General features: G+C 52.4%; 1 protein-coding gene across 1 annotated transcript; it reads left to right on the top strand.

Moving 5' to 3' along the window:
• The first annotated feature begins 782 nt into the window (after nt 1–782).
• URM1 (ubiquitin related modifier 1) lies at nt 783–17,405 on the top strand. The gene is made up of 5 exons (XM_066256066.1): nt 783–859; nt 5,107–5,177; nt 14,452–14,533; nt 15,928–15,976; nt 16,330–17,405. Exons 1-5 carry the CDS (start codon nt 825–827, stop codon nt 16,396–16,398), a joined length of 306 nt encoding a protein of 101 aa, XP_066112163.1. The 5' UTR covers nt 783–824; the 3' UTR covers nt 16,399–17,405.
• Nucleotides 17,406–18,805: the final 1,400 nt, after the last annotated feature.

Here is an 18,805-nt window from a genome sequence, read left to right as displayed (position 1 = left end):
TGCTAACTCTGGGTCACTTCTTTCCGTTTAAGATTTTACATTAATTAGTAAGGTTGGTATGTTTATTTGATCAGAGTTGGTTTCCCCCACCAGACTGTGCGTGTCCTCAGGCAGGGACCTTCCCGTGCACCTCGGCACCCACCAAGATGCCTGGCCCATGGAGGCCATGAAATCCCATTCTATCTGTAGAATGAGTCAAATCCAAGCTGACAGCGAAGGGGGTGGCTGGATAGAGTCCACAGCTCAGGAGAGAGATTTTTGGGCTGGGAAGAAAGATCTGGGGATCATTTATTCACAAAAGTGGACCAGCCTAGCCTATGGATAGATTGCGGACCTGCAATACTGAGGCTGGCCGCTAGAAACCCTGGGTTTGCTTGGTCAAGGTACAAGCGATAAGTAACCAATGAACAGCTAGAGTGAAGCAACTACTTCTCATCCCCCCCCCTTCTGTAAAATTAATAATAAAAAAGAGAGAAAAGTGGGCGAGCGAGCTCAAGCAGCGAGCAGACTTAAGAGATTCGTAACTAGTCGAAGATAAACGGTAACGAGGCTCACAGTCACTGCGCGCAGGAACTCCTCCGCCTGGCTGGGGCTCGTACAGGTGGCAGCCCATCCTGGCCGTCTGAGCGCCGTCCCTAAAAGACAGAAGAGAACCAACTTAAAAGACTTCCTCGTGACCTTCCCTCCGCTACGCACTCTAGCCCTTACTCCAATAGCCGAGGAGGAAGGCTCCTTGGGTACCGCCTCTTCCGTCCGGGGCGAACGGAAGTGGGGCGGGACGCCGGAAGTTGACGGGAGTTTCCTGCGAGCTCGGCTTCCTCAACATGGCAGCGCCCTTGTCAGTGGAGGTGGAGTTCGGGTGAGTCGTAGAGTTGGGGGCACCGTGGGGATGGATTGAAGTCTTCGGGCCCGGAATCCCTCTTCCTCAGCCTTGGGGCCTGTGACGACTGAATCTCCGAGGTTCCTGGCGCCTTCTTTGAGCTACGCCATCTGCTTCAGAGGGTCTGAGAGGCTCAGTCTCTTTTGGCGACGAGGCCGTAAGTCCGGGAATAGAGGCGCACACTCGGGCGTGAGGTGCGCTCCGTGCACACCTCGGTGCCCTGTGCCCAGCCGAACTCAAAAGGCGTGATGGTTAGCAGGCGGCTTCCCTACCTTCTTTGCCAATTCTGTTTTGGACCAGGCCCGTGTCTCTGACACCTGAGCTCCTAGAACCGAGAAGGATCATCCTTCACCCCCGATTTCCTTCTGGCAACAAGTCCTCTTACACGGTTCTTGAAGCTTTGTCTCTCGTGGGACGTGTGTCTGAGACAAGACTTCTTTCTTCTCTTTCGCAAGATTTTGGGGTGTTAAACAGACCTGAGCCCCTTTTAGGACATTCAGGAAATTTGCTGAGTGCCTTCTGCAGGCAGGTGGGGATAATAGGGATAAGATAGCACAATGGAGGAGAATAACCCTGACAGTACAGTTTAAACAGATGAAAAGTGCAGGAATTGGACCACACATTCCATTAACTGAAGAAACACATATCAGGAAGGATGTTTCCTCAAGCCACTGTTTTCTGTTCCCTACATATGGTTTTGGAACAAAGAGAAACTGCAGAGCTTAGAAGGAAAAGAAACAGACCCCAAGAGATGGGTGGTGTAATTTTTAGAGTTATATGGAAGCTAGGTGTGTGTGTGTGTTATGTGTGTGTATGACGATAAACAAGCCAAGACTTATGTGAAAAGTCTGGAATGAGAATCTAAAACTCTCCTTAAATGCCTTTTCTTGCATGGGATGTCCCAAGTTTCTTTCATGCTTTCCCTTAATTGGGTAGTTTATTCACCAGTCATTTATTGAGTGCCTACCATGTGCCAGGCAGTGAGCCAGACTCTGAGAACACAATGATAAATAGAACTCTGTCCATATTATCCAGTGTTCAGCGTTTCTGTCACTTTGAAGGGGGTAGTCTCGCGAATGTTAAGTACATTTTGATGTTATTGTCTAGCCTCTTGGATCCAATTAGAACCATACTGGTTTGGACTCCTGGCTATTGTGCTTCATGGACCCTTGGCCCAGCCATGGCCCCCATAGCCTGGATGTTCTAGGAGGCTTCCTTCTGCTTTGACAAGCCTCAGCAGGGCTCAAAATGGCAAAGCTGCAGACTGTCAGTGTTGAGGCTTTTCTGCAGCCAACTTAACCTTTCAGTCTCACTGAATCAGACATGAGTTTTTTCATCAGAAATAGCTTCACTCTACCAGCAGTAAGGAATCCATGTGAGGAAGATGTGGTCCTTGCCCTCTAGAGTTTACAGAGTAGCTTAATTATGCCTTTTCTGGCCTAACCATCTCTAGCCTCAGCCTCCCTTATGCTCCAGAGCAACAGTGAGCCCCAGCAAGGCAAGACAACATTCTTCCACCTATTTACCCACCTCCTAATACCTATATCCACCACCACAGTGTCCCATGAGAATCACAGCTTCTCAGGAAGCAAGAATGCCCAAAATGCATACCAAACCTAGATTCCTTCTCTTTTTGACCTTTTTTTCCATGCATGTTTTTGCCCCTAGCCTTTCTTTCCTTTCTTACATCTCTTAGAAGACTTCTTTCATCCTTCACTGTGAACCTGAGCAGATTTGCAAAGAAGTTGCCTTGCCCGTTATTCTCTCCTTTTTGTCCCCTAGTACCCCTCTGATCCTTAAGAGTCTGGATGACGACACGGCCTCTTCCCCCTGATCAGATGTCCTCCCAGCCCCACTAGCTCTAATAGACTCCAGAAAACCACACCTACCTTTCTAACTTATCAGTGACCAGTTCTTACATTCTTTGTCTTGCCTCCTGAACTGTCCTTAGCAGAGCATTTTTTCAGGTCACATGGGATTCAAAGAATGTATGTAGTACAGGTGTGTTTTGTCCCTGTGGTGCAAATGTGAAATTCCCTCCTTCTTTTTCCTTTTCTTCCTGAGTCTGGGAGGTATTGGCAAAGGGAGGGAATGCCATGGAAATTAGAGAAGAAGTAGGAGAAATGGACATTTTTTATTCATGGCAAAGTGAGTGCCTACTGTGTATTGGTCCCTGTTTTAGTTTTAGTCAGAGCTTGCATTCCATCAGGTAAAGGGGAAATAAGTAAACAAAAGTTTGAAAATATAAAATAAGCTGATAAAGTAGAAAAAATGAAAGTAATTTTTGGGAATGTCTGTGTAAGTCACTGGTACCAAAAAACACTCCCACCAAGAATTGGAGAGTGGAAGGAAGACAAGGAGTCTTAATTGACTCTGAAGAGCAAACCCTATCAGACAAAAAAAGAGTCTGGCTTTGGTTCTCTTCTGGGACCAGTGCAGGCCCCTTGCCTCCCTCTTTGCATCACTCCAGACTCTGGGCATACACCTTGCTCTCTTTCAGATGTACTGACAGCTGAAACCCCTTTATTGGGGGGCTAGTGAACCCAGCAGTGACAGGTCACTCTTTGAGCCAGGTCGCTCTCTGGTTCTCCCTTCATCCATTTGTAAAGGGGGAAACAGCCTCCACGTCTGAGCCTGGTACTACCAGGTTTGGCCATTCTTGGTTGTTTGCCTGGGTCCCAATGCTTCTAGCTCCCACCCCTTTTCTCTGACCCCCAACTCCTGAGCCCTTTGCCTGTGGCCCTCCCCCATCCCAGCTGCTGCATGTGCCAACCCCCACCCAGGAGAGAACGAGGCTCTTGGAAGGGGATAAATGGAGGCTCTGTGCAGGCTTGCAGCTGAAATGGCTCTGCTCGCGGCCACAGATGGGCCTCCTCTCCCCCTCCACATTTCTGCATCAACAAAGCATGACCTTGTTTGGATGACAGTCGCCCCATGTTTCCCCGATGACAATGCTTGCCTTGCCTTTCTCTCCCAGTGGACTGTCTCAGGACATCTCTGTCCTCTGAATTTGGGAAAGGGTGGTAGGGTGGGAGGCCTCGCATCTCTCAAAGGTCTGTTAAGGCCTTCTCAGTGGAGATCCACGTGAAGTCTGAGATGGAATCAGAAGACAGAGAGAAACAGTGTGGGGCATTGAAACGGCCCTGCTGTCTGCATCATGAGCCCTGGCCTCTGCACTTGTCTCCAGGCATCTCTGCTGAACTGCCTTCCCTTGCCCAGGCACTGACACACACAGTGAACCAAACTGCCCTCAAAGGACTTTCTGACCTTTGGGGGTCTTGGTTTTTTTCTACCAAGGCTGCTGGGTCTGAGCCGAAGCCAGTTAGAGTTGAAAGCCTAGTCTGGACCGGGTAGATCAGTTAGCTAGAGCGTCGTCCCAGTACGCCAAGGTTGCAGGTCCAGTCTCTCTGGTCAGGGCACATAGAGGAGTCAACCACTGAATGTATAAATAGGTGGGACAGCAAAACCAATGTTTCTCTCTCTTTCTCCCTTCTATTCTCTCTCAAAAAATGAGTAAATTAAAAAAAAAAATTCAAAGCCTAGTTCAGCCACTGTCTCTGTGACCTCAGAAAAGTCACTTAACCTCTTCAAGCCTCTGCCTCTCCATTGGATAGATTAATAATGTCTACTCTTTCCCTCCTTCCCTGGGATGCCCTAAGGATGAAATGAGATGAAGAATGGTCTTGTAAATTGCTGAGTTTGGTGGAGTCTCTTACCCTCCAGCATTGCGGTATGCGCACCAGGCCATCAGAGGTTGGCATAAGCAGGGACATTTTAAACCCTCACCTGACCAGAGGAAACCCCTCAATACATACGGGTGTCCAGCATGCCTCGTGGTGACTTCTCAACATTTTTGTAGATGGAAAGACTAAGGGTTGAGAACATGGAGTCACATGCCCAAGGTCTGGGTGTCGGGTAGAGATGGAGGCTGGTCTCCCATCTTGCGGCCCACAGCACCAAACCTGAACCTGTGTGCTAAGCTGCCTTTTGAGAAAGAAGTAAATAAGAGTCTGCAGATCTGGATACTTGTTTATTGGTAAAAGTGATTTATATCCTGTTTTACCACATCAGGAAATCACATTTGAGAATCAGTCACTGGTGTCCAGGGTGTTCCTAACCATGGATCTCTTCATTTCTTGGGCTCTCTGGCCAGCCCCTCCTCAGGTGCCAGTCTCAGGTAGGTATTTGCAGGAGCTTACCTGGCTGTCTTTGGCCTTTCCTTGCAGAGGTGGCGCAGAGCTCCTGTTCAACGGTGTAAAGAAGCATCAGGTCACCTTGCCTGGACAGGAGGAACCCTGTGAGTATGGGCTGCCTGAGCCCCTGTGGGGTACTCTGGGCAGGAGTCCACCGGGTTAACTCAATCCCATTAGAGTGGGAATCGGTCAGATTTCCCTGGCCAGAGGGAGGGAGGAAGAGAGATAGCCAGAATACCCTTCACCCATCTCTCCGAGACAGCCAGCTTTGCAGGAAGGTGGTGGTGTACCTTAGTCTTTGTGAATGTGAGTTCTGTATTCAGACTTAATTATGAATCCCCTAAGAACATTAGGCCAGTGGCCTCACTTCTCTAGCTTTAGGGTTCTTATCGGTGAAGTGGGTGTGGTAATCCCTGCCTCTCAGGGTTGCTAAAAGGAGCATCTCGGTTGTTATTAGATGGCGGTGGAGAGATGTTCTCATGAAGGTGGTAACCCTCACTGAGGGAGGAGCAGTGCAGATAGGCTCACGTTATGGTAAGAAGAGTTAGATGAGAAGAAAATGTCCAGCCAAAAAGGAGGTTGGAGGAGAGAGGTTGACTCAGAGAGACAGTGGACTGTTTTTATTTGTCCATTCAAATAGTTGTTCATCTTTTTTAAACAAATCTATACTGAGCACTTCCTGTGTGGCAGACCATGTACCAGGCCCTGGGGAGAGAGCCATGAATGAGCAAGTCCCTGCCTTCAAACTGGGGGGGTTGAGGAGGTCCGGCTGGGTAAGGACCAGTGTAGCTTAGAGGCGGGGGCTGGCATCACAGCTGTGGGGTATACCACGTTCCTAGCTGTGGGTCACAGCCAGGGAAGATGCTCAGGACCCTCAGCACGGAGCCCGTCTCGCCAGGGCCGAGATCCTTCAGGGGAAGAGAGGACATAAATCATGAGGAGGCAGAGGAGTGAGGTTCCTGGAGGCGGGCAATCAAAAATGGTCAGTGAGGTTTGACAGGATTCTTCTGGAACTGGACACACACCTGCCATGAGTCAAATTATTATTATTACCCATGTTTACTGGTCAGAGCAATAACAGGATAGGCTTGTGTGCCACATTCAGAAGCTGGGCGACACTCACTAAGGAACAAGGCACTGCCCCCTTCAGCCAGTGGTGACCGTGAGGCTGGGGTTAAATGTCAGGATTGTGGGATTGTGTGTGTCCTTGGTGGAGGAAGAGCCATAGTGATCAAAGTGACTTTCTGAGTCTGACAGATGGCCATGCAGTCTTAGGAGGGAAGAAGCGACCCACGGAAGATTCAGCCTTAAAGACCTGGCTGGCAAATGATTAAACTAGCACAAATTATGACTTATTGGCCTTGGCCAGTTGGCTCAGTGGGAGAGCGTCAGCCTGGTGTGTGATGTTTTGGATTTGATTGCTGGTCAGGGCACACAGAAGCTCCCATCTGCTTCTCCGTCCCTCCCCCTCTTGCTACTCTCTCTATCTCTTCCCCTCCTGCAGCCATGGCTCAATTGGAGTGAGTTGGCCCTGGGCACTGAGGATGGTTCCATGGCCTCTGCCTCAGGTGCTAAGAAGAGCTCAGTTGCTGAGCAACAGAGCAACGCCTCAGATGGGCAGAGCATCACTCTCTAGTGGGCTTGCCCTGTGGATCCCGGTTTGGGTGTATGCGGGAGTCTGTCTCTGCCTCCCCTCCCCTCACTGAATTAGAAAGAAATTATGATTTATTTTCCCCTGTATTTGTGCACAAACAGCCCCAAGTTGAATAATTCCAGCCCTTTTCATTCATTCATTGGCTGAATGCTCACCAAATGCCAGATATGGAAGTCAGTACTTTATTCTTTCCTTAGTTGACACATGTGTTTTTGAGTGCCTCCTTTGTGCCAGACACTGTACTAGATGCTGGGTGTTCAACGCTGAGTGAAACCGATTCTGTTCTTGTCCTAATGGACAGTGTCATGGAAGTGGAGCCACACAATAAATAAGTAAACACACGTTTAACTGTACAAATGGTTACTGCTGGCATGAGAACAAAAGGGTACTTGGAATTTGATTTTTTTATGTATATTGTATTGATTTTAGAGAGAGAGAGAAAGGGAGAGAGGTCAGCGCTATCCAGTGTGCCACTGCAGGCCAGGCAGGGAAGGCCTTTTTAAAGAGGTAACCTGGTGGCTAAATCCTGAAGGATGAAAAGGAACCAGCCCAATCCACTGGAGGGACAGCAGAGGTACCTGGGGCCTATTCCAGGCAAAGAAGATAGTACTTGTGAAGACACCCTTGTAACAGTCTGCGGGGTGGTCAAAGAACTGAAAAGTGTTCCAGCGTCTGAAGGGATCCAGGCTGAGTTTGGTAGGTAGGCAAAGCCTACTGGTTGTGCAAATAATTGTCACAAATCCCTAGGTGGTAGCTATCATTATTCCATATTAAAAAGTGGAAACCCAGGCCCTTACCAGGTAGCTTAGTGGATAAAGTGTTGTCCTAGCGCTCGAGGTCACGGGTTCCATCCCCAGTCAGGGCACATACAAGAAGCAATCAATGAGTGCACAGCTAAATGGAACAACTAAGTGGGATGAGTTACTTGTCAAGAGTCTTACTCCAAGTTATGCAGTTATTTAAATGGCAGAGCTGGGGTTCAGAACCATATTTCTGGTACCACTCTGAAGTCTTTTCATGGTACCACTGACCTGTCATCATTTATTCTAAGAGGTTCCCTGAATTATACCTGCAGTGTACTTTCTGGTTTTTACACTTTTATTCATTTATATTCATGCTCTCAACAGCTATTTATCTTGATTTTGATGATGACCCTGGTAGATATTATCTATATCAAGGAAACCAAACCCGAGAGAGAAGAAGGGGGTGACCTGTCCGGAGTCACTCGGGTAGGGAGGGTGGGCTAACCAGGTTTCTGATCCCTCACTCTTCATCTGTTGCTTCCAGGGCAGGTGGCGGTCTAGCCTCCTCTACAGGGTGAAGGAAGAGGCCACAGGGGAGGGAAGCTGAAGTGGCCCTCTGCTCAGTCTTTGGGCCCTTGGCTGTGACTTTACCTCTGGCTCCTATTTTTGCCCTGCTGTATGCAGAGGCAAGGGTCATGCCGCAGTCACAGAGCTAGTTGGCATCTGCCAAGCCTTACCCTGGCACACAGGAGCCCACCAGTTGCCACTGGGAGAGTCTTACTCTTCTCCCAAGCTCATGCCCAGATATGTCGTCTGGCAGCCTTCCCAGCCCAGGGGCTGCCATTTGGCCAAGTAGGTCCTGGAAACCAGCAGAGAAAACAGCAGCCATAAGATTATGGATTGTGACAAGTCTCACAAATAAGGGAACTCCAGGGCCCTGAGTCTTGGCCAGGGGACAGTTCCAGCCCAGCCAGTTTGGGAGAAGAGGATGTGCAAGGCCAAAGTGGGTGAGACTACAAGAGAGGAGTCCTGGCAGTGCACAATAGCAGGTCACTTGTTTCTGCGGGCCTCTGTTTTCCCATCTATAAAATAGGAGGTTGGGCTAGATTACATCTTCACTGATTTGGTTAGCTATTTAACAATTATTTAATCATTATTATTTTTATTTAGAGAGAGAAAGAGACAGGAAAGGAGCGAGATGAGAAACGTGAACTTGTAGTTGCGATAATTTAATTGTTCATTGATTGCTTTTCACACATGCCTTGACTGGGGGGGGGGCTCCAGCTGATAGTGACCAGTGACCTTATGCTCAAGCCAGTGACCTTGGGCTTCAAGCCAGCGACCTTTGGGCTCAAGCCAGCAACCATAGGATCATGTCAATCCCACACTCAAGCTAGTGAGCCTCCACTCAAGCCAATGACCTCAGGGTTTTGAACCTGGGACCTTAATGTCCCAGGCCGATGCTTTATCCACTGTGCCACCACCATTCAGGCTCTATGTGACATCTACAATTTGGAAAAGTTACTTTCAGATTCAGTATACAATTCTGGGAAGCAGGGTGCGCTGACCCTGGGGGAAATTGTGTGTGGGGGGGAATATCTTAATCATCATTTCCAGGGAACAGGCCATCTTCTGATTGGCTAGGGTTGGTAGGCACCTCCCGGCTTTGGGCATTGTGGACACTGGGGGCTGGCTTTTTATACTTCAAGGATTTCTTTAACTCAGAGCTTCCAGCCCACGTCTGGTTGGTCAGTGGCCTGGAGCAAACCCAAAACTGTCAGTGGACAGACTGCCCCAGCTCCAGCATTACCTGCTCTGGCCCCCAGGAGGAGACATGTCTGCCTCACCTTACCCTGACCTTCTTCCTCTGCCATACTATTGTATTAAGGGGCGACTGACAAGGGAGGGCAGGAGCTGGAGGGAGCTCCCGGGGGCTTTAACCTGCTTATTATGCATTTCACAGCCTCCGTGGGGCCAGCTGTTCCTTTCTTTGCTCTGGGGTCTGTTTGCTGATCCCCTCCCCACAGCCCTCTTCTCCCCCCAACCCTCCCAGTCCCTGTGCAAAATTGCTTTTGAAAAGATCCACTTTCTGCCTAATTAAACAATGAGGAGCGTCCCTTCGCACATCTGTAAACCTTCTTCCGAGGCCAGTTTAGCCCGCAAACTGCTCCTTTCTTACCCCTATTCACTTGTAAATAGGCCCTCTGATGTTCTCTCTGCCCTCTCTTCTCTTTTATTTCCCCCATCCCAGCTCTTTCTTTTCCCCTTTCAACTAAGGTCTGGGGTGGGCTCCCAGAAGAGCCTTGTCTTGGAGCCTAGTAGACTTGGTGGGGACAGGAGTGGTTTAACCTACAGAAGACTTAGGGGCTCTGGGATCCATCTCTCCCAGGGCGGGCAGGCGGGCATAGAGAAGGGGACACAGTTGTTGACATGGTCCCCATGGGCCAGCGAGGCTCAGTAAGAGTGACAGGAAGATAGATTTCAGGTTGGGAGAAAAGCTCTCCCTGGGGCATGCACAGAGAGGCTGGATGAGGGTTGGTTGCAGCCAGAATTCAGTCTCAGTAAGACCTTGAGATTGTTATCTTTAGCCTGAGAACCAGGACTGACAGTGTTGGGGGGTCCTGCCACAGTGGGTGGCAGTGTTCCCAAACAAGAACAAGTCCACTGGGGTGAGGGATTCTGGTGAACGCCTTCTTGGGTGCTAAGGGACATGTGTGGTACCCCGTTGCCAGCAGCTTCTAGTAGGTTCTGGCAGCCCGAAAGATAGGCTCCTCAGTCACAGTGTAGATGCATGTTTGTCCAGGGTGTTTGCTGCTGTGCTCGGCCTGCTGCTAGCATTACGCTGGAGTCCTCGCAGCAGCTCTCTGGTGGTTGGATTATTACCCCCATTTGTTAGAGGATGACACTGAGACTTAGAGTGATGAAGTGACTTCTTACCCAGAAAGCACACCCTTCACCACTCTGCCACAGAGTAGCAAGTGGTGCCCATCACTTGTTCCTCCGCAGATGGGCAGGCTGGGTCCCAAGTCTCCTGCCCTGGAAACCTCGTGGTGGGGTGCTCCTCTCCCTCCTCTGGGCTGTGTGCCCAAGGGCAGTCTGGCCTGCAGCACCTACAGCCTCGGACTTTGGGTCCTTCCCGCTGTGTTGTCCTGGCAGCATCTGAGGCATCTGAACATCTAGAATGGAGGGAAGGCAGGTGTCTGGGGGCCCCCTGCACCGTCCTCCCCATCCCTCTCTGGCCTCTGATGTGAAGGTAGTGATTCCCACCGAAACCCCAGCCAGCCCCAGCGCTGTCTGATTAATGGATGACCGACTGTACCCCACTCTCCAAAGTGGTCTGAACATATCCCCAGGGCGCTAGGCCCCAGGGCACAGAGTGTGGAAACTCAGGGCATCAAAAGAGGGCAAAGGTACAGGTTCCTCTCCTGAGTCACAGAATTACAGCGTTGATACACCAGGCACAGTGCCAAGAGCTTTGTATGTATCATCTTATTTCTTCCTCACAACAGCCCTATGAGACATTCTGACCATTTCCGTTATGCAAAGGACACTGAGTCTCCTTGAAATTCTTGACCCAATGTCATATAATTAGGAAGTGATGGAGTCGAGGTGCTATGTGTGATGTTCTGTGCTGTGTGCTATGGCTAGTGCTGGGTCCTCGGAACTCACGCTAATATTGGACACTACATTTGAGTCAGATCTTGATATATCTGTTAAGGCAGAGAAACATTGAGCACAGCCCTGGGCAGTGTGGGTTCTGCGCCCTCGGAGCATGGATTTGGTGGATACCCCTGGGGTTCACATGGCAGGAGAGGCCTCTTTGGAGCAGGCCCCTTCCCCAGGCCCACACGTGCCCTGTAGGATCTGGCCCCTGGCTCCAACTCCTGCCGCACTTCTTGCCTTCTCTGTTCAGTTACCTTGCACCTGCCAATTCCTTCCTGCCTCAGGTCTTCCCATATGTTCTTCCTTCTGTCTAGAATGTTCCGTCAGACCCTACTCATCCTTCAGGCCTCAGCTTCAGTGTTAACATCCTCAGAAAAGCTCTTGCTGCTCCTGCACAAAGGAGATAGCATTTATCACAACTAATTAAATAAGTAATGTCTGGCTCCCCTGCTGGTCCGTCAGCTTCGTGCAGGTTGCTCTGTGTCCAGCTTGCTCACCGCCATCTCCCTAGCTCCTGGCACATAGTAGTTGCTCAGTAAATATTTATCTTGCTAATGATTGCCTGAGATCCCAGGAGGAAAAACACCCTCTGGAGCAGTGGGAAGGCAGGAAGACACAGGGGGAAGGTGAAAGTCAGATTCCCTAGAGCCACCCTCAGGCCACCAGCCCCTGACTCTGCTTAACCCTTCCTCCTCCCCTGGGTGCCTTTGGAAGCCGACCATCTGTCTTGGAGGCCATTTGCATATTGTCTGGGCCTCAGCAAGCCTAGCAAGATATCCCTGGGGGTGTGTTTCGGTCCAGGCCTAGTGGCCCTTGCAGCCTGCCATGAGTCCCATCTCTCCCCACCCCCAAATCCAGGCATGGGGGAACAATAAGGATGGTGATGCGGTGGCCTCACCATGGTAACAGGTTATCAAGAATGTGGGCAGGCCTGGGGAGTGCAGCGAAGGGAGGGAATGACCTCAGCAAAGAAGAGCATCATGATAAATGAGCCAGCACTGGCAGCAGACTTGCCCTCGGCCCACCCCTCCGGGACTCCACGATGGTGCCGTCACTTTGATGACCCCGACATGACCACTACCCACCCACCCCCAGCCTATCCAGAGGAGAATTGAAGTCCACTCCTTTTTTGCAAGTGGGTCTGGTTCTGTACCTGATGACTTGGCTGGGAAGTGCTGCTGGTGGCCCCCAGGCCAGGTTCTGCCCAGTCCCTCTCAGTGCCTCTGCACACACAGGCAGAACTGCCCGCCAGGGCTGGCTGATGGATGTGTCAGACTCCAGCAGCTCTATCGAGCGGCCGCAAGATGTATGGGCTGGCGGCCCACCAGACAGTGCCAAGATGGAGGCCAAGGGGAAGCCTCTGAAACCCAGGCCCCAGGGGAGGAGCACAGCCTGGAGTCCAAATGAACTGCAGCTAGTTGAAGGCAATACTCCCTGTCCTCTGCCTCCTCCAGGGACCAAGAGAACTCCAATCTGCTTTGTTTAAGAGTAGGAAGTAAAATTGAAAGGTGGCAGTCTTGGTTATGAACACTTTGCCCATGGCCCTGCACTCTTCTGAAGTATCAGCCAGGGAGATTGGCATGGAGCAGAGTGAGCTGGTCTATCCAGGGTGCATCTGTCTGCCTTCCAGGAGGGTGGTATGCAGGCCGTTGAGACTGTCTTAGCATCCTTCCCAACCTGTGTGTGTGACAGGTCGCTGAGCCTGCCCCAGCAAGCGCTACCCTCCCAGCCTTTCCCTCCCCTACGTGCCAGGACTCGTGACTCTAGGCGGAGAAACCAAGGCCTGCCTAGGTCCTTCTCCGGCTCACCTCAGCTCACCCGAGGCACTGACTAGTCTCGGGCAGGTCTCCTACGTCAGTGGTCCCCAACCTTTTTTGGGCCACGGACCGGCCTTTAGGGTGAGATGGATAAATGTATCACGTGACCGAGACAAGCATCAAGAGTGAGTCTTAGACGGATGTAACAGAGGGAATCTGGTCATTTTTAAAAAATAAAACATCGTTCAGACTTAAATATAAATAAAACGGAAATAATGTAAGTTATTTACTCTTTCTCTGCAGACCGGTACCAGTCCGCGGCCCGGGGGCTGGGGCCCACTGTCCTACAGTCTCAGGAGATGGTTGAGAGCCTTAGCATTTGGGGAGTTTGTACAGCCAGGTTTCAGTGTTGTCACCTGGGACCCTGATACTAAGAAGGGAGAGGTGACCCTGGGGACACATGGCCCTGAGCCTCCACATGATATGCAAAGAGCTTGGTGGTTGACCCTCAACTACGTAGAAACTGGCAACTATCAGTGTTGAGGAGCAGGAGAAGCCCTGTCAACCCTGCACCTCCTGCCTCTTTGGGGTGGTGCCTGCAGCTCCGGGATGCAGGGGGTGGGGGGCCATGAGGGGAAGTCCTGTGCAGTGATCTGTCATCTCTCTGGCTGCTGAAGGGTCCTTCACCTTCTGCCGGAGGAAATTAGCTGATGTTATCAGCTCAGCGATTGTTTTTCTTCCCTGGCAAAGGAAAATGTGTGCAGACCCCTCCCAGAGCAAGCGGAATCCTGCCTCTCTGGGACAGGCTGGAGAGACAAAGGTGGAGGCGCTCAGGGCCCGCTCAGAATCCCGGCTGTGATGATTTCAGAGCACCTTCCCGGACTGTGGATAGGGGTCTGTCTCCCAATTCCTTTAGATGTGACAGTTCCTCTGCCTGAGTCCCCATTACCTCTTTTTTTTTTTTTTTTTCATTTTTCTGAAGCTGGAAACAGGGAGAGACAGTCAGACAGACTCCCGCATGCACCCGACCGGGATCCACCCGGCACGCCCACCAGGGGCAGTGCTCTGCCCCCCAGGGGGCGATGCTCTGCCCATCCTGGGCGTCGCCATATTGCGACCAGAGCCACTCTAGCGCCTGAGGCAGAGGCCACAGAGCCATGCCCAGCGCCCGGGCCATCTCTGCTCCAATGGAGCCTTGGCTGCGGGAGGGGAAGAGAGAGACAGAGAGGAAAGCGCGGCGGAGGGGTGGAGAAGCAAATGGGCGCTTCTCCTGTGTGCCCTGGCCGGGAATCGAACCCGGGTCCTCCGCACGCTAGGCCGACGCTCTACCGCTAGCCCATTACCTCTTGAAGCCTTCAGGAGTGTTAGGTGACACTTTCTCTGAAGACCTTGGCAGGTGGCTGGCCTCTGCTTCCCCACCTCCTCACCTTGGGAATCTACAAGTTCAGGGACCATCACACCCTCGTCTACAAGAGGCCCTCGGAGCCCCAGGTTCACTTCCTCCTGGGGCTTAGGAATAGTTTGGGTTTGACAGTAGTTTGTTCTGCGCCTTCCTCTCCAGGGGACATCCGGAGCCTCCTTGTCTGGATCCAGAAGAATTTGCTAAAAGAGCGGCCCGAGCTGTTCATCCAGGGCGACAGTGTGTGAGTCCCTTTCTTCCCTGCCCAGAGGAGGGTGGGCGGAGGGAAGGAGCCCTACCTTTGTGTTCAGCCCCAGCCTTCTCCGGTCCCGTCGTTTCCTCTGTCATCCCCGACCCTCGAAGAAAGAGCTTCCAGCGTTCTTGTTACCACACTGCATTGTTGGGTATTTTTTAAACACCCATGTCAGGAGACTGGTGCATTATCAAGAACCTTGGGTTCCTCCTTCTGGTTGACACAAACTTGCTGTGGAACCTTAGACAAGTTACTTCACCTTTCTGGGCCTCAGCTATGCTCCCTGTCCAAAAGTGCTAAGGAAAAAATGCTGTCTGGGGTCCCCTTCATCCCTTGACAGCCTAGAACCTTCTGCAGTGGTAGAAATATTCTATATCTGTGCTGTGCAGAATGGCAGCTGCTAGGCAGGTAAGGTTACTGAGCACTGGAAATGTGGCTAGTGTGAGTGAGGGACCAAACATTCGGTTTTATTTACTGGTAATTAAGTTTCAGTATAGCTTGTAGACACTGCGGTGGACAGCAGAGGTCTAGCATTCCAGGGAGTCACTGTGCACATATGCATGTACACGCGTGCACACACACATGTTGTGCTCACTGGAGAGCCCACTACCCTCAGCCCAAAGCCGCCCACCTGTCCCAGGCCCAGTTCCGCCTCCTGGGCAAGGGGCCGGGCTCTGCATGCCAGCGGGCCGCTTGGCTTCTCCCGCAGGGCCAGCCGAGCATGGGAACGTGGCAGGCAGGGCGCTGGCGGGGCTCTGTCATCTGCCATGCAGCAGAGGCCACCAGCAAGGCCCGGGGCCGAGGCTGCCAGCCAGCTCCTGGCGCAGATTGTGCTTCGGCAGTCATGGAGGCCACCCCGAGGACAGCAGAGCTCCTTGTGCCACTGCCCGCAGGAGCCAGGATAGGGTGCCTGTTCAGACAACGCCAAGCAGGGTTGCTTGGGGCTTTCAGGTGCTCGGAGCCATGATTGGCCTCCCCTGGTTTGGGGATAGACCCTTGGTGAAACATGCTGCTACCAGTAGGGACTCCCACAGACTGGTGGGCAAGCATGTCACACGTCACCCCAGTTCATCCTCACACAGGCCTCGTCTGGACAGCACTGAAATTCGCCCCATGTTCAGTTGAGGAAACTGACTCTCAGAGAAACAAAATGACCGGCCTGAGATGTGAGAGGTGGTGCTGGAATTTCTGCCTGGCCCCAAGACCGTGACTGTCTGACCAGGTTTCCTTCAGAGTCAGACTGACCTCTACCCCCTGGGAGCTCCTGAATCAGAATGTCGGGAGGCCACACCCCTGCCACCCACGGGCCCAAATGGCTCACCCTCTCCTGTGCTGCTGACTACCCCTGCCCTTCTCTCTGCTGCTCACCCCCCTCTTTCCCACAGGCGGCCAGGGATTCTGGTGCTGATTAATGACGCCGACTGGGAACTACTGGTCAGTACCTCAAGACGCCCCTCACCCAGCCCCTCTCCTTGCTGCTTTAGTGGGAACGCCTTGGGCCTTTCCTGAAGTCCGAATAGTATGAGGCATCCTCTGTCCCACGCCAGCCTCCTAACTGAGGGCATCAAGTCTCCCATCACTAAGAAAAAAAGGGAGCTGGGGGAAGCGGGGAGCTGGCCTCCATCCTGGGCATTTGCAGGTTAAAGTGTAGGGTACCTGGTCTTCTGGTAGAGTCTAGCTTTCTCTTCCAGAGCAGCCAGGTGTACTCCCCCTCCCCCAGCCTCTCCTGACTCGGGAGAAACTGGAAGAGTAGCCCTGATGGTCTTCTCATTTCTTTCCTGGACCAGGGTGAGCTGGACTACCAGCTTCAGGACCAGGACAGCGTCCTCTTCATATCCACGCTGCACGGCGGCTGAGGGCCCCTCTCTGTGCCTGGGCCCCTTAGGGTGGGGAGAAGAGCACAAGCAGGCATCCTCTCGGGTGCTGCTTCCAGATCTCCCTATCCCCCCTGGCTGCTTTCTTCCCTGCCCTGTCCCCTGAGCTCCCTCCAGGCAGGGAAAAGAGGCCAGGTGCTAAAATGAGCCTTGAGCAGGCACGTGAGCAGAGAAAGGCAGGGAGGCGCCTGAGCCCAGCATCCTTCTCCCAGCAGCTGAGGTGGGGGAGGGTGCCTCTCTGGTTTGTCCAGAGTAGAGGGGGGCTCGAGCCAGGTGACCCAGCTGCCTGCCACTCCTGCGTCTCAGTCTAAACACCGAGTGACCACTGACCAGGCGCTCCAGTTCCAGGTCACAGTGTCTTCATGGGGAAGATGAATGGTCCTGAATAGCTGATGGGAGACCCCTCTCTTCTCAAACATTGAGGAGTCCCCGACTCAGTTTCCCCATCTGGACAGCAGAGGGCTCTGCCTGTCCTCCACTGATATCATTATGGAACCCCAGCTGGGGTCCTCTATTCAGTGCTGACCCCCTCCCTCCCACCCAGCAGCTGCTCTTCCAACCACACCCTTTCTCCTGCTCCCTCCACCCCCACCCAGCCCTTGACCCTGGCTGGCCTCCCCACCACCACAGACCACCAGATGGGCTCCTGAGACCCTCCCCCAGCAAAAGGCTGCCTGCAACTCATTCTGGAGAAGAGGGAGTAGGCTTAACCTTGGACTGGCCAGTAGAGGCCTGGGAGGGTCAGCGTGCCTCAGTTTCCTTGTCAACAGCAACTGAACAGTTATAGTGTCTGAAAACGGGGATGATACTGATGTCACAAATGTAGACTTCAACTTCCTTCCAACCCCGTGCAGGAAGCAGGCTGGGGCAGGCAGCACCTGGTAGGCAGGATGGTTCACCCCTCCTCCCTCCAGCCCTTCTGGATGTCTTGGGGCTTTCGTGCCTGCAACAGCTGGCCTGGGGCAAATAAAAGACTAGGTTGTTTACTAGCCTCGCCTGGACCTTTATCCGTAGAAACCAATAGCACCCTACATACCCTCAGCCATAGTGTTTGGTCCCACCTCTCTGCCTCCGCCCAGGACTTTCAGAGTTGCCCTTCACCCAGAAAGGTGGCAGGAGTTGAAAGTCAGGCTACCCAGCCTGTCTTGGGGGGGCGGGTTTGATCTGACAGGGTTGCCTGGAGAAGGGGATGGCACGACCAGTCTGCTGACCAGTCTGGGTCTCGGGACACACACTTCCGCACACATGTGTCTGAGACCAGGCTTTGTTCCACCAGCTGCAGCCACCAGCCCCAGAACCCATGGGGGTGGCAGAGATAAGACTGCTGAAGCTTTCCTTCTCATGACCTGGAGAAAAGCTCTGTTTGCTGGAGGGAGACCTCAAAAAAACAAACAAAATAATTAGGGCATTAACATCATCCTGCCCAAACAAAACTTGCTTTTCAGTAAATGTCAATAATTTAAGGTGGAATTTCTCTCTGTGGGGATGAAATGCCAATTGCTTTTCCCAGCAGTGTGCTGGGGGTGTGGGGGCTGTGTGCTTACATCATTTTTTTTTTTTTTTTTTTTTTTTTTTTTTGTATTTTTCTGAAGCTGGAAACGGGGAGAGACAGTCAGACAGACTCCCGCATGCGCCCGACCGGGATCCACCCGGCATGCCCACCAGGGGGTGATGCTCTGCCCACCAGGGGGCTATGCTCTGCCCCTCTGGGGCCTCGCTCTGTTGCAACCAGAGCCACTCTAGCACCTGGGGCAGAGGCCAAGGAGCCATCCCCAGCACCAGGCCATCTTTGCTCCAATGGAGCCTCACTGCGGGAGGGGAAGAGAGAGACAGAGAGGAAGGAGGGGGGGGGGGTGGAGAAGCAGATGGGCGCTTCTCCTGTGTGCCCTGGCTGGGAATCGAACCCGAGACTTCTGCACGCCAGGCCAATGCTCTACCACTGAGCCAACCGGCCAGGGCACTTGCATCATTCTTAAGGCATAAGGGTCCATGACCCCTGGCTGGGGAGCTCCTCTCCCTCCCTCTGTAGATAGAGGCCCTCTGGGTACCTATGTAGGTGGAGGCAGCCATGTTGGGGTTATTGGTAGGAGTTGGGTCTGGGTGCAAATTAAGGCCAGTCTTGGGGTCTAAAGTGCTGTCTGGAGAGGCCTTTGGCCAGCCCCCACTAAGTGCTAAGGTCAAGGTTTCCATGTTAGGGAACAGAACAAGGGACTTGAAACGGCCACCTGCAACCTCACATTAGAGGATCAGCCTGTCCCTGATCTCTGTAACCTGGACATCTCTCCCTGCCTGCAGCCCCCCTGGCGTGGTTTGCTGTCCCACCCAGGCTTCTAAGTCCTGGAATCTGGGGGAAGAGATGCCTTTCTCACCTGCTCTGGGGCGGGGGGGA

This window comes from Saccopteryx bilineata, chromosome 2 (assembly GCF_036850765.1).
Source record: "Saccopteryx bilineata isolate mSacBil1 chromosome 2, mSacBil1_pri_phased_curated, whole genome shotgun sequence".
Lineage (NCBI taxonomy): Eukaryota > Metazoa > Chordata > Mammalia > Chiroptera > Emballonuridae > Saccopteryx > Saccopteryx bilineata.
The sequence above is the reverse complement of the archived record's forward strand: the minus strand, read 5'-3'. Positions and strand labels throughout refer to the sequence as shown.